The 13,330-nt window shown below is 36.5% G+C and overlaps 1 protein-coding gene across 3 annotated transcripts in view; it reads left to right on the forward strand.

Annotated features, from left to right (window-relative positions):
* LOC150105315 (ubiquitin carboxyl-terminal hydrolase 48-like) overlaps positions 1-13,330 on the forward strand; it is a 776,830-nt gene that overhangs the window by 133,667 nt on the left and 629,833 nt on the right. For all 3 annotated transcript variants that reach the window (XM_090394693.1, XM_090394696.1, XM_090394694.1), the window contains one exon: positions 6,492-6,549. In XM_090394693.1, coding sequence (XP_090250819.1) covers positions 6,492-6,549 — 58 coding nt within the window. The remainder of the gene's footprint in view (positions 1-6,491; positions 6,550-13,330) is intronic.

Here is a 13,330-nt window from a genome sequence, read left to right on the forward strand (position 1 = left end):
CATCTTTAATGATGAATTAAATTCATCATTAAATCCTTATCAACCACCCTAATCTTAATAATAATGAGGGTATAAAAATTCCCAAGAATATTGAAGGTATATATTCTACCCACTTAACCTTTCTTCCTAAGAGTTAATTATAAATAGGACCATAGATAATCCAGGATCTTAAATCTAATATAACAATTGTCATGTTAAATTAGGACATCAATTTTACTGTAATAAAGCTGTCTATATGAAAGAATGTTTCTCTGATGTCTTAAATAGAATGTAGCTTTGATGTAGTTATTTTATTTCATTTCATTTCATTTATTTATTTTAATTTTATTTTATTTTCACTAGGCCTGTGTAGCTCAGTGGAAGTGGCGCTTGCGTCCTCTGCGCTTGGCTGCTTGAGGTTAGACCTAGGTTCTAGTCTAGTCGCTGACTGGAGGAACTTTTTCTAAGCCTATCTTCGACCGGTTCTGAGTTAGTCGATCTCTGGCACAGGCAAGCGGGTTTTTCGTCCCATAAACTCAAGAAAATCGACCGTAGTACCCACATTATTTCAGACAGTGACATATCTTGTTAGGGTTAGGTATCAAGAGATGGCAGCACTTGTTTGCCAGCCTCTTCATCGGCGGCTGCTATAATTAGTGATAGATATGGGCCAGCTATCTCTGATTGGCTACCGGTGGAGATTGAACTGCCCACTCAGTCTCCAAAAACTAGATAGGGTATAAAGGCCTCGCCTACTCCCTATTAGGGAATAAAAAGGCATTAGTTGATTTTTTTTTTTTTTTTTTTTTTTTTTTTTCACTAGAGGTCAGGCCAGTAGAATAACCATCGATCAAATCATTGTCTCTTTAGCATACTGTGTGAAATGTAATTTAGTTTGTCTCTGTGTGTGTATATATATATATATATATATATATATATATGTATGTATACTCCATATGATGATCTTAATATGAAGGACGAAATGTCGGGAAATTAAATATTATTTATAACATGGTTGTTGAGTCTATAATTTGTCTAAAATGAATGCTGATCACCGTGTAACACTAAAGGAAAGAAAAGTTCAACACTGGTCTGGGTAATTAATCTTCGTGGGTCATTACCTAGACCATAGCAATATACATGCCTGAAACCGAAGTGTTTTGCATTATGGGATACCAAGGTAATTGATACCAAATCAACACCTCTACTTACAAGTAGACTAGTTTGAAAATACTTCATGTGCAAATTTTGTTTACTTATGCTTGGATATATAAGGAACCTTTTTGAACAGCAAGGAATAGAGAAGACTGGAAAATCCTGCTCAAGAGAAGACTCAACCCATCTTAGATGAAAGAGAAGAAGAAGTATGCTTGGATAAAGGGTTAAAACAAAAATATATAAAAAAAAAAAAAAGGGGTGCTTAAGGGTCAAAGCTGTATAACTGAGAGGAGACCTCCACATAGCCTTTAAAGGAATGCGGAGAACCGACCAGGGCTTCTGACCTAATGTCCAATCCTCACCTTCTCGTGGTGCACCCTGTTGGGTATCTACTTTGATACTGAACGAACAAGGATGGGCTGGCAATTTGGGATTTAGCCAACCAAATTGTATTCTTATTGGATAAACCAAAATAAAAAATGATGGTACAACATGACAAAATTTCATGCCGGCTGGGGCGTCGCCCGGTTAAACAAGGCCCCCGTTGTTTATGCCAGGGAACCAGGGCGAACAGCGAAAAGTCAGCTACTGGAACAAATCTGAAAACAAACCCCAACTCAACATCACCAGAGTTAAAGATCGGTACTATCAACGTAAGAAGCCTGAATGGCAAAGAAATGGAGCTAGCTGAGGAATTAGATAAGTACCAGATCGACATAATAGGGGTGATTGAAACAAAAAAGACCAAAACTGGTGAGATCTTTCTGAGCAATAAATACAAAATGTTATATTCAGGCAATAACAATCAAGGAAAAGAAGGAGTAGCCATAGTATTCAACACAAAATACGAAGCTAATCTTCTTGAATGGCAGTCAGTCTCAAGTAGAGTAATGTGGGCAAATATGAGAATGGGGAACTGGACAATGAGACTTATTTGTGCCTATGGTCCCACAGAAGGTTCTACTAAGGTAGAAGTGGAGGAATTTTTTGAGGCTTTAGAAAAAGCAACTGACACAATGAAAAAGGAAAAGTTGGTCCTTGTTGGGGATCTAAATAGTAGAGTAGGAAATGATTGTGAGACATACAAAAATAGTTTGGGAAAATTTGGAGAAAAGAGCAAAGCTAATAATAATGGCAAATATCTGTTGGATTTCTGCTCAGGACATGGACTGGTTATTACTAACACCATGTTCCAACATAAAAATGTGCACAAATTCACATGGAGAGAAGAGGCAAGGAATAAGAAAAGTCTCATTGGCTATGTTATTGTTGATAGTGATGTTTTCTCCCTGGTGCAGGACACCAGAGTGTACAGAGGATTTGAAATTGGAAGTGATCACTATTTAGTCTTGAGCAGGATAAAATTGAATTTCATATTGAAAAGAATAACATGTAAGAAAGTTTTAAAGCGAATAAAAGTTGAGCAGCTCTCAGATGTAAACTGTAGACTAAAATACAGAAATATTATTGAAAAGAAAATGAAAGAGTTTGAGAACAGGAATCAAACCTTGGAGATTCAGTGGCAAACTCTGAAAGAAACATTGATTGATTCTGCCAGAGAGGCATGTGGTGAGGTTGTGTGCAAAGATAAAAAAATCAGAACTCCCTGGTGGACACAGGAAGTTAAAGAGGCAGTGAAGGAAAAGAAGAAAGCATATCAAAAGTTCCTGGCAAATAAGTCAGCTTTTACTCTTACAGAATACAGAGACAAATGTAAGAAAGCTAAACAGTGTGTAAAACTAGCTAAACAAAAGTCATGGGAGGACTTTGGCAAGAATATAGAAAATAAATATCAAGAAGGTGGCAAAATATTCTGGAGGTTGTTGAAGAAGCTTAGGAATGGAGGAAAGAGTGCTGTAAAAGGAATTAGAGATGATAAAGGTGAAATGAAAACAGGAGAAAAAGATATCCTTGAAGTATGGAGTAATTACTTTGAAAAACTGCTAAATGAAACAAGCAGTGATGACAGCACAGTGATAAAAAACACTGACCAGGCATGCAGTCAGGAATACATATCCATACTTGAAGTAGAAAAAGCCATCAAAGGCTTGAAATGTGGAAAGGCAGCAGGAGTAGATGATATTCGACCAGAAATGCTGAAGTATGGTGGTATAAGAGTCTTACAGTGGCTGCACTGCATAGTTCAGAAAGCCTGGACAGAGGGACGAATTCCCGATGATTGGAGTAGAGCTCTCATAGTACCCATATATAAAAAGGGAAATGAAACTGAATGTGAGAATAACAGAGGTATTTCCCTACTGAGTGTTCCTGGCAAGATCTATGCAAGTATACTTGAGAAACGGTTGAGAAGAATTGTGGAAGAAAAGCTTGGTGAAGAACAAGCTGGATTCAGGCCAAATAGAGGCTGTGAGGATCAGATCTTCACTTTACGACAAATAGTCGAGAAAGCATGGGAATATAACAAAGATCTGTATTTAAGTTTTGTCGATTTGGAAAAGGCATATGACAAGGTGCCAAGAGAGAAGCTATTCAATACGCTGCAGTTATATGGTGTCAATGGGGCATTATATCAAGCAATACTTAGTCTTTATATGAGTTGTGAGTCAGCAGTTAGAATTGAAGGAAGTACAGGAAGATGGTTTAATGTTAAATCTGGTGTGAGACAAGGATGTACATTATCCCCTCTGTTATTCATTATCTATATGGATCACATTATGAAGGAATGTGGTATTAAACCTGATATCAAAATTGGAGATGTTAATGTCAGCTCTTTGCTTTATGCGGATGATGTTATACTTCTAAATAAATCCGCTACAAGTCTGCAAGATTCTCTGACTAAATTGAATAGCTGTTGTAATAGATATGGTATGAAGGTCAGCAATAAAAAGACAAAGACAATGAAAATAGGCAGAATCATTGAAAATGTCAACTGTGTTGTGAATGGAGAACCTGTGGAACAAGTAAAACATTTCAGCTACTTAGGCACAATTTTTACTGAAGATGGTAAACTAAATATAGAAATAGACAACAGAATCAACAAAGCTGGTATCGTGGGAAGTCAATTGAATAAATTCATATGGAATAAGAAAGAAATTAGTCGGAACACTAAATTAGCTGTATACAAGACTGTGTTCAAACCAATTTTAACTTATGGATCTGAGAGCTGGGTCAGAAGTAAAACACTTGACCAAAGACTAGAGACCGCAGATATGAGAGTCCTGAGAAAGATTAGAGGCGTGAACAGATGGCATCAATGGCAATATCATATTAAAAATGAGGATATTAGGAAAGAACTTGACATTGTCAGCATTCAGGAATGCGTTAGCAGAGCTAATCTCAGATGGTATGGTCACTTAAATAGAATGGGAGAGGAAAGATTAGCAAAACAAGTGTTCTCTGCCAGGAAAACGACCCAGGAAGACCAAGATATAGGTGGATTGATACGGTACAAAGTGCCTTAGACGATAGAAATATAAGATCTGATAATGTTGGAGTCTTGACAAGTAACAGACTGATTTGGAGGAAAATTGTAGATAGGAAGTTAGTAATGATGTAATTTTTTCATGTAGTACTGTCATATCCTGTACACCCCTTGATGGTACATGGCAGGAATTTGATGATGATGATGAACAAAAATATAATTTCTTGTCAAATATGGATAGGTGAGAAGTTGTGCACTGCTAGGAAAATTAGTGTCTGAAACTATTTACTAAATAAATAAATAAAATGGTTGTGTTACTCATTAGAATAAGATATGAGATGGGGGAAGTTGATTCTGAGATACTTAATTTTTTTATATTAGTCTCTTGCACACAAAAGGTTGCAAATCCCATAGCACATCAGTGCAGTGTGTATGTTTGTGTGTGTGGGGGGGGGGGGGGGTGCAGGTGGTTAAGAAGAAAGAGGGAACCTGCTGATGTGTTTCTTGAATATAAACCACTGTGAGGAAGACTTCCAGAAGACAAAGTTAGGTGAAATGAAAGAGGGGGATGAAAATTTGATTTATTATGTTTTAACCTAAATTGTTAATAGATGTTGACTAGCAGCTGCATGTGTTTTCATGATCTTAGAGGATAGTAATTAGTGTGTGAAGTCAGTTCAGCAGGACACTACTTTTGAAAATAAATATCTATAAAAAAACAGAAACAAAACATCAATGAGGATAGCGTGAAAAATAAGTCATGAATAACCATCAACACCTAAGCTTATCTGTTAGATTAGAGTGTGTCATTTGTTCTAGAGAGGATAGCGCCAATCCATTTTAAGAAGTTTTTTTTTTTTAATGTATACTCTCAAATGTGAGAGTAGTAATCTGAGGTAGTGCAGATGATTTGTAAGGCATTCATAGTGTCTTGCTTGGAAAAATACACCAAATTTTAGGAAAATGAGTAGCATAACTATGGTCACAATGTATTTGTGTATAAAATGCTTGAAGTGGGATATTTTGTGTGAAAATAAGACAGGATTGTGTTTTGTTTGCATCAAAGTGCATAATTTTTCCTCCATCACACTGAAGAATGGCAAAGAGATCATTATTTTAGACATTGGTTATAAAAAATCTTGAAGATGAGAATATTGAAGTACCACAGGGTCGTCAATTGAAGTGGAAGAATGAAATGTGTATTGAACACCAATATAGATAGGATTTGAGTTTCACGAGAGTTCATTTATCTATAAAAGGAAAAGCATCTAGGCTTTCTGTCTAGGCTACTATTTATAGAAGTGTTTCAAATAAATGTGAGTTGACTGACTTCATAATGATGTTTAATGGTTTTCTCTTTTGAAAGTTTAGTTTCCTCCTTTCTCTACCAAACATTCAAACTAGTGAAGAACATGCACATAACTTATCTAGCTGACTGTGAAGATAGTTAACTGTCCTTATCCAGTTAAATTAGGTTAAGGAAAAGTCAAGTTACCTGATCATAATGTCATTCAGCTTATACACATATGGGGGGGGGGAGAAAGAGAGACCAACCTCTCACGTATGGGCTCAAATGCAGCATAATCTATTATATGTTACTGATTGTCATAATAAAATTAAAAGACAATCTAGAAAATAATAGAAATTGGGGATACTGTAATTCTCTCCTTATTTCATAACTGAATTTATTGAAACTAGAAAGTTTTGAGAAATAAACCAGAGAGCTTAATGAGAATACACTTTGCAATTGGAATTTCCTTGGATTGCACCACTTAAAAAGACTAGCTCTGCCCAAGAAACCTGTATATTTGCTTGTATTGGTGCATTTTTTTTTGTTTCACTGGCCTGACAACTATTTGTAATGATTGTTTCTCATCAGAGGTTTTCCAGTAGAAAAATATTTTTTATGTAACTTCTATTTTGAATATTTACTTTTTATTTTATTTTCTATTCATTTTATTATCATTTATAGGTATATTGATCCAACACCTTTCATAAACTGTTTGGGACTGAATGCAACACAACAGCAGGTAATTTTTCTAAATATCCTTTACAATTTACATTTTACATTTGACTTTTACATTTTCCTTTGATTTATATTTGTTTAGATATAGTTTCTTGTAAATCCTGCTGAGCAGATGGATTACTGGGTTCATGATCATGATTATATATACACTGTCAAGTCAAAAAATGCTCACCACTGTCCTAATGGTTCTTAAGTCCTTCTTCTTGTTGCTACTACTGCTATGCAGAATGGCATGAACTCTATTAAAAGATCTTTGAATGTTGCAGGAGGTAGGTTGTAGCATGTTGTCACGATTGCTTCCCATAGATCTGTGAGTGTTTGGGGTGGAAAATTCAAATTCCATCTCTCTTATTCCATGTAATCCCAGAGATGTTTTGTAGGATTGAAATTTGGCATCTAACAATTGGAAATTACTGTCATGTTTAGTAAACTACTCATGATATTAGCAATGTGTCATCTTGCATTTTCCTGCTGGAATATACCTGTGTCATCTAGGAAAACACTCACTGTGAAGGGATGTATTGTGTTGTAGCATTCCTTATATGGGTATCAGGGCTCCAAGAGATTCTATTGAAATAGAATTCTATTGAAATTGAAATAGGATTGAAATTAAAATGTGTTGTAGCATTCCTTGTATGGGTATCAGGGCTCCAAGAGATTCTATAGGATTCTACAACACATTTCAATTTCAAATTGAAATAGGATTGAAATTTGGCATCTCACAATTGGAAGTCACTGTCATGTTTAGTAAACTACTCATGATATTAGCAATGTAGCATTCCTTGTATGGGTATCAGGGCTCCAAGAGATTCTATTGAAATAGAATTCTATTGAAATTGAAATGTGTTGTAGCATTCCTTGTATGGGTATCAGGGCTCCAAGAGATTCTATAGGATTCTACAACACATTTCAATTTCAATAGGATTGAAATTGAAATGTGTTGTAGCATTCCTTGTATAGGTATCAGGGCTCCAAGAGATTCTATTGAAATAGGATTGAAATTTGGCATCTAACAATTGGAAGTCACTGTCATGTTTAGTAAACTACTCATGATATTAGCAGTGTGTCATCTTGCATTTTCCTGCTGGAATATACCTGTGTCATCTAGGAAAACACTCACTGTGAAGGGATGTATACCTGATCAGCCACAATGGACTGGTGTGTTGTAGCATTCCTTGTATGGGTATCAGGGCTCCAAGAGATTCCCAGGAAAACGTTCCCTTGTCATAATGCTGCTGCTTCCTTTCTATTTATGCAGGCCCGTGATTGGATGATTCCTTTCCCCAACTTTTTGCCTAACCCTCTACATATTATCTATAGAGCATTAGCTGGAAACAAAATTTATCCTAAAAGGCAACTTTTTTTTTTCTAGTTATCAGTGTTCAGCAACATCCCTCAGATGCAAACTGTAGACATAGTCATTGATGATCAGGCATAAACATGGTACCTCAACTGGGCATACTTTGATGGTCCATATGGAGGAAGGTATGTTGGATTGGGAATCGTAGTTCATCCCCTGGTTATATTCCATGGCCACCTGTTCCACATTTTGCATCTATCAACTTGCACAACAATATTGGCAGTTTCCTGGATACTGACATCCTTCAACTGGTAATCTACATTCGGTTTTCTTTAAAGTCTATCAGATCACATTTTCTTACCTATGTCAATCAGCATCTTGAGATGTGTGTGTGGCACACTTCAGTATCACGTATATGACTTTCATATGTTACAAGCCATTTGGCAGGTTGGAATGCCTGATTGTAAAATAACAAGGGGAGGTAATAATAATTTTGACAGGATTATATCATGTGCAGTTTCTGATGTGTTATCTCTGCTCACATTCACACTGCCAAAATTTTTTGCTTCTGTTCTAAATTAATGTTGCTGTTTGAAAGATGTGGTTAGTAAAGTCCTTCCTGTGGTCTTACTCAGATTATTGCAGGAAGGCATTTATTCCTTTATTAACTTGATCTGAATTATGAAAGGAGCAGTAGATTTTTCCTTTCTTTATGTCCAGTCCAGTGAAGTGATACTGCCATGCTTGGTTAATTGCTCTAGTTGTTTTTGGAGTTTGATTGGATATGGCATTCATAAGTCTGGTTTATTATTGTTATCATTTCCTGATGTATGCTCTTAAGTAGTACATAGGATATTGTGATAGTCCAACAGAATTAATTATTATTACTGCTTCATCTGAGCAATTTTCTTCCAAATATATTATTTGTGAGGTCTTCATCATTTCTGGTTTTTACATTTTAGTCTTCTAAGGCACCACTGACCTAGTTCTTGTACTTGGATCCTGTCAGTTTTATTATGACACCTTTTTTTGTTAACCTTTGATTTGGCATTGATTAGCTCTGGTTGCACATTTACGAATTCTGATATGGTCAAGTTCCTTTCTAATTGTTTAATCCTTTCTGATTTCTAATATTTCATTTTTAAAAATGTATACGTTTTGCTTTGATTGATTTCCATTGATTAGCTCTGGTTGCACATTTACAAATTCTAATATGGTCAAGTTCCTTTCTAATTGTTTAATCCTTTCTGATTTCTAATATTTCATTTTTAAAAATGTATACGATCACCATCAGTTTCAATTTCCTGATATGCACCTTCAAGGGGGGGGGGGTGTATAGGATACTATGATATTACTACACTGATGTCCAAAACCTAAGGATGAACTATATTTTTACCTGTATATGGAAAAATTTTTATGATTACAGCCAAATGTAGACATAAATTTATTGCCAGCATGCTAATAAATTACATTACACAAAAAATGTGTTATAAATTTCGTACAAATTAAATTGCAGTACATTTTTATTAAAAAATAAAGTTAAAATTTCATTAAGGACATAGTTAAGGAATTAATGTACAGTGCTTACAGAAAACTATGCAGACAGACATTTCAGTATAGACAGACATTTCACCCTGGACTGCGATGCAGCTCTTACAACTTCTTATCATGCTTAGCACCAAGCTATTCAGGAGTTCTTAAGGCAAACTCCTCCTTCAAAGCAAGGATAAGGCCTTGTTTTTTTTTTTCTGGAGGGGAATTTTGAGCAGTGCATTTCCCTATTGCTTCCCAAACATGTTCTATGGGGTTAAAATCTGGAGAGCATGCTGGTCATTCGATTTGATTAATATTCTTGGTCTCCAGAAGTATATCCAGTGTTTGTGTATGATGTGTAGTATTGTCATCCATAAAAATTCTTCGCCTACACCACCATGGAACAATCGAACGTTGACGTTGAAAAACTTTGTTACTATATTGTTCACCAGTCATAGTCCCCTTTTCCATCAATTGTAGCTTGGTGCAGCCATTAAGCATAATGCCTCGGAACTAACCAGGGCAAATGTGGCTACCTACTGCATAAATGGAGACTGTCAGACCACCCTTATTGTAGACTGTTCCCCCCCCCTGGCCTAGACGATCACTCATATTGTGAATGACAGCCCAAGATACCAATTTCATAGTGGTGGCTTCCAGGACATCCACAAGGTGATGAATGAGGCCCTGAATTGGCTTTCTGGACTGTACATTGACCTGTAACTGCTTTGTATTCATTTTCCATAAGAATAAATAAATAAAAGAACATTCTCATGATGGTAAGCAGGACAACATTCACACTGAATCAAGTGTCATCTAGAATCAGAGGAAAGACTAAAATGACTTTGATCTGTAAAGAGTACATTATTGTCCAATTTTTACGGATACAGCACAACTGAGAATGTGTTGTATGATGAGCTGTGGATAAAGGGATGCAGACTACGTGCCCTTGTTGCAGACACCTTACCACAGTTTGTCGAGATATCTACATACCTGTGCTTGAATGGAGCCAACTTGCAAGCTGACTTTCCATGGTGCATTGATTACAATTTGTTTTTATAACCAAAAATCTGTCTTCATTCTCTATGGATTTCCCCATTGGCTTGAAATGCTGGCCAGAGCCTGGATACAGTGCTATGTGAAATTCCAAACTGTCAATATCAGTAATTCTGTGGCCTTCTTCAATCTTTCCAATAAGATTTCCCTCTGTGAAATCGTTTGGGTGTTGTCTTTGAGACATTAGAAGGCATCCAAGTTTGCAGCTTTATTCCTTCACAAAAAAGAGCTTCCTTCAAACACAATTAGCGTAGTACAGTCTTTTGCTTTTTACCTTGTTGAGTGCTGATCCCTTTGCATGCAATTCGAAAATTTAAATGTGTAACTGCTTTCTACTCAAAATTGTCCGTTATACAAATTGTCACAAGCTAATTTGTCTGAATTTGCAGTTGTAATCTTCAGAAATAGTGTTCATTCTAGGTTTTGGACACTAGTGTATATGAAATGGTTATATTATCACTATTTTTACAGGCTAATTGAGATAAATGGTCAACTTCCTGTTGACAGTTTTTCTCGGCTTATCAGTCATAACTTCAGTATTGTCAATACAGTCAGAGGTGCCTTGCAAGAATAGCAAGGAACCTCTGACTGCATCATTCCACTTAGATTTTCATCTTCTTGGTCTTTCCTGCAATTCTGGCATGAAACATCTGTTTCAGTAATCTTTCCTCTCCCATTCTGTTAGAGTGAGCATACCACCTTAGATTAGATTAGATCTGCTTGCAATTTCCTGAATGCCAACAATGTCAGGTTTTTTCCTAATAACCTTCATTGTTATTCATTCATGTCATCTGTCCACTTGCTTAATCTTTCTCAGAACTCTCATACCTGTGGTCTCAAGCCTTTGATCGACTGTTTAAGTTCCAACCCAGATCTGAGATCCATAAATTAAAATTGCTTTGAACACTGTATTATATACAGTTAGTTCAATGTTTTGATGAATTCTCTGTTACTCCATATAAGTGTATTTCATTCACTCCCTATAATATCAGCGTAAAGCTGGTATTATAGGGTTATAATATGCTGGTAAATAGGTTAAATAAGATAGATGCGAGATGGATGAATGAAGAGATTAAGCATGCGATACAGAGAAAGAGGGCATTGTGGAGGCAGCATAATAGAAGTGGAAATAACCAATTCCATGAGGTCTACAAAGACTAGGAAAGGAGGGTGACTTGGTTGGTGAGGTAGCTAAAGAGAGGTATGAACAGCAGTTAGCTAATGAAGCCAAAAAGAATTGTAAGGAGTTCTTTTGAGTTGACACCTGTCTTGGCATATTTTTTTAATACAAGTCTTGCACTAGGTCAAGTCCCTAAGGAGTGGAAGGAGGGCAAGATTGTGCCACTTCATAAAGGAGGTGATCAAACCCAAGCATCAAACTATAGGCCTATCTGTGTGTCAGGTGTTGTGGTTAAGTTGATGGAGAAGCTTGTGAGAACTAGGATCCAGAGTTGGGTCAGCAACAATGGTATTATCTTTGATGGACAGCATAGAATTGCTAAAGGGAGGTCATGTTTTAGTAATCTACTTATTACAATAAAGTGACTGCTTCCTTGGACAGAGGAGAAGGATACACAGTAATATAACTTAGATTTCGCAAAGGCTTTTGACGTACCTCATGATAAATTGATAGTCAAACTAGAGCAGATGGGGTTGGATATTAGATTAGTGCATTGGATTGAAGACTGGCTATTTGATAGGTATCAACAAGTTGTGTATGGGGAGCGATATCCAGGAAAATGAAAGTCACTAGTGGAGGAGTGCCTCAGGAGTCTGTTTTAGATCCATTACTGTTTAACTTGTATATTAATGATATAGGTGAAGATTTGGATGGAGATATTCAGTTGTTTGTAGATGATGCAAAATTGGGAGATAAACCATGAAGAGTAGTGACGATGTTGTGGCCTTACAAGAAGACTTGAATAAATTGAGTGATTCGGCACGGAAATGGAGATGCGAGTTCGATGTTGCAAAATGTAAGTTATAAAATTTGGAAAACAAAGATGGGATGCAGAATTTATGCTTGGTGAGGATATATTGTTGGAGGTGGAAGAAATAAGAGATCTAGGGGCGATAGTGGATAAGGATCTGAAATTTAGGGGACACATAGCCAAAATTGTGAAGTCAACACAAAGGCTTCTGGGAATGATGCGGAGACACTGACGTGTAGAAGTAAGGAGATTCTTGTTCTGTTGTATAAGGCTTTGATTAGACCAAACATGGACTATTGTGCCCAGATTTGGTCAGCTGGTTTTCAGAAGGATGAAGAGATGTTGGAAAGGGTCCAGAAGCGACTGACTAAGGTAGTTTCTCTAGAATGTCGAGTATGAGGAAAGATTGAAAAGATATAATTTGTAGAGTTTGGTGGACAGGAGGAAGAGGGGAGATATGATAGAGACCTAAGGGTTGTTATAGGATCAATGCTGGAGAAGTTCTACAGAAAATAATGAGAGATCGGGGGAGAACCAGAGGTCAATCCTGGAAACTGTATAAAGAGGGTGTAGGGGCAGGTTTTTTTCGTGCAGAATTGTGAATGATTGGAATGCCTTGCCTGAGAGTGTGGTGTTTGCAAGGAGTTTGAATGTGTTCAAGACACGGTGTGATGAGCTGTGTATGTGATAAAAGGACCTCCCAGATGAGTCTTTGACTCCATGAGGTCTTGGGGTAGTAGCAATAATTTACTAATTCTGTTGTCTATTTCCACATTTAATTTGCCTTTGCCAAGAAATGGGCCTAAGTAATTGAAATGTTTTACTCTATACGCTCTTTGTACAGAATGTAGCTGATATTTTCAGTGTTCTAACCTATTTTCATAGTCTTTGTCTTGCTAATTTTAATGTCAGATATGTTACTGCAGTTATTCAGTTCATCATCATTATCAAATTCCTGATCAGGA

Source organism: Typopeltis vanoorti, chromosome 6 (genome assembly GCF_054136105.1).
Source record: "Typopeltis vanoorti isolate ZY-2024b chromosome 6, IOZ_Tvanoo_1.0, whole genome shotgun sequence".
Taxonomy (NCBI): Eukaryota; Metazoa; Arthropoda; class Arachnida; order Uropygi; family Thelyphonidae; genus Typopeltis; species Typopeltis vanoorti.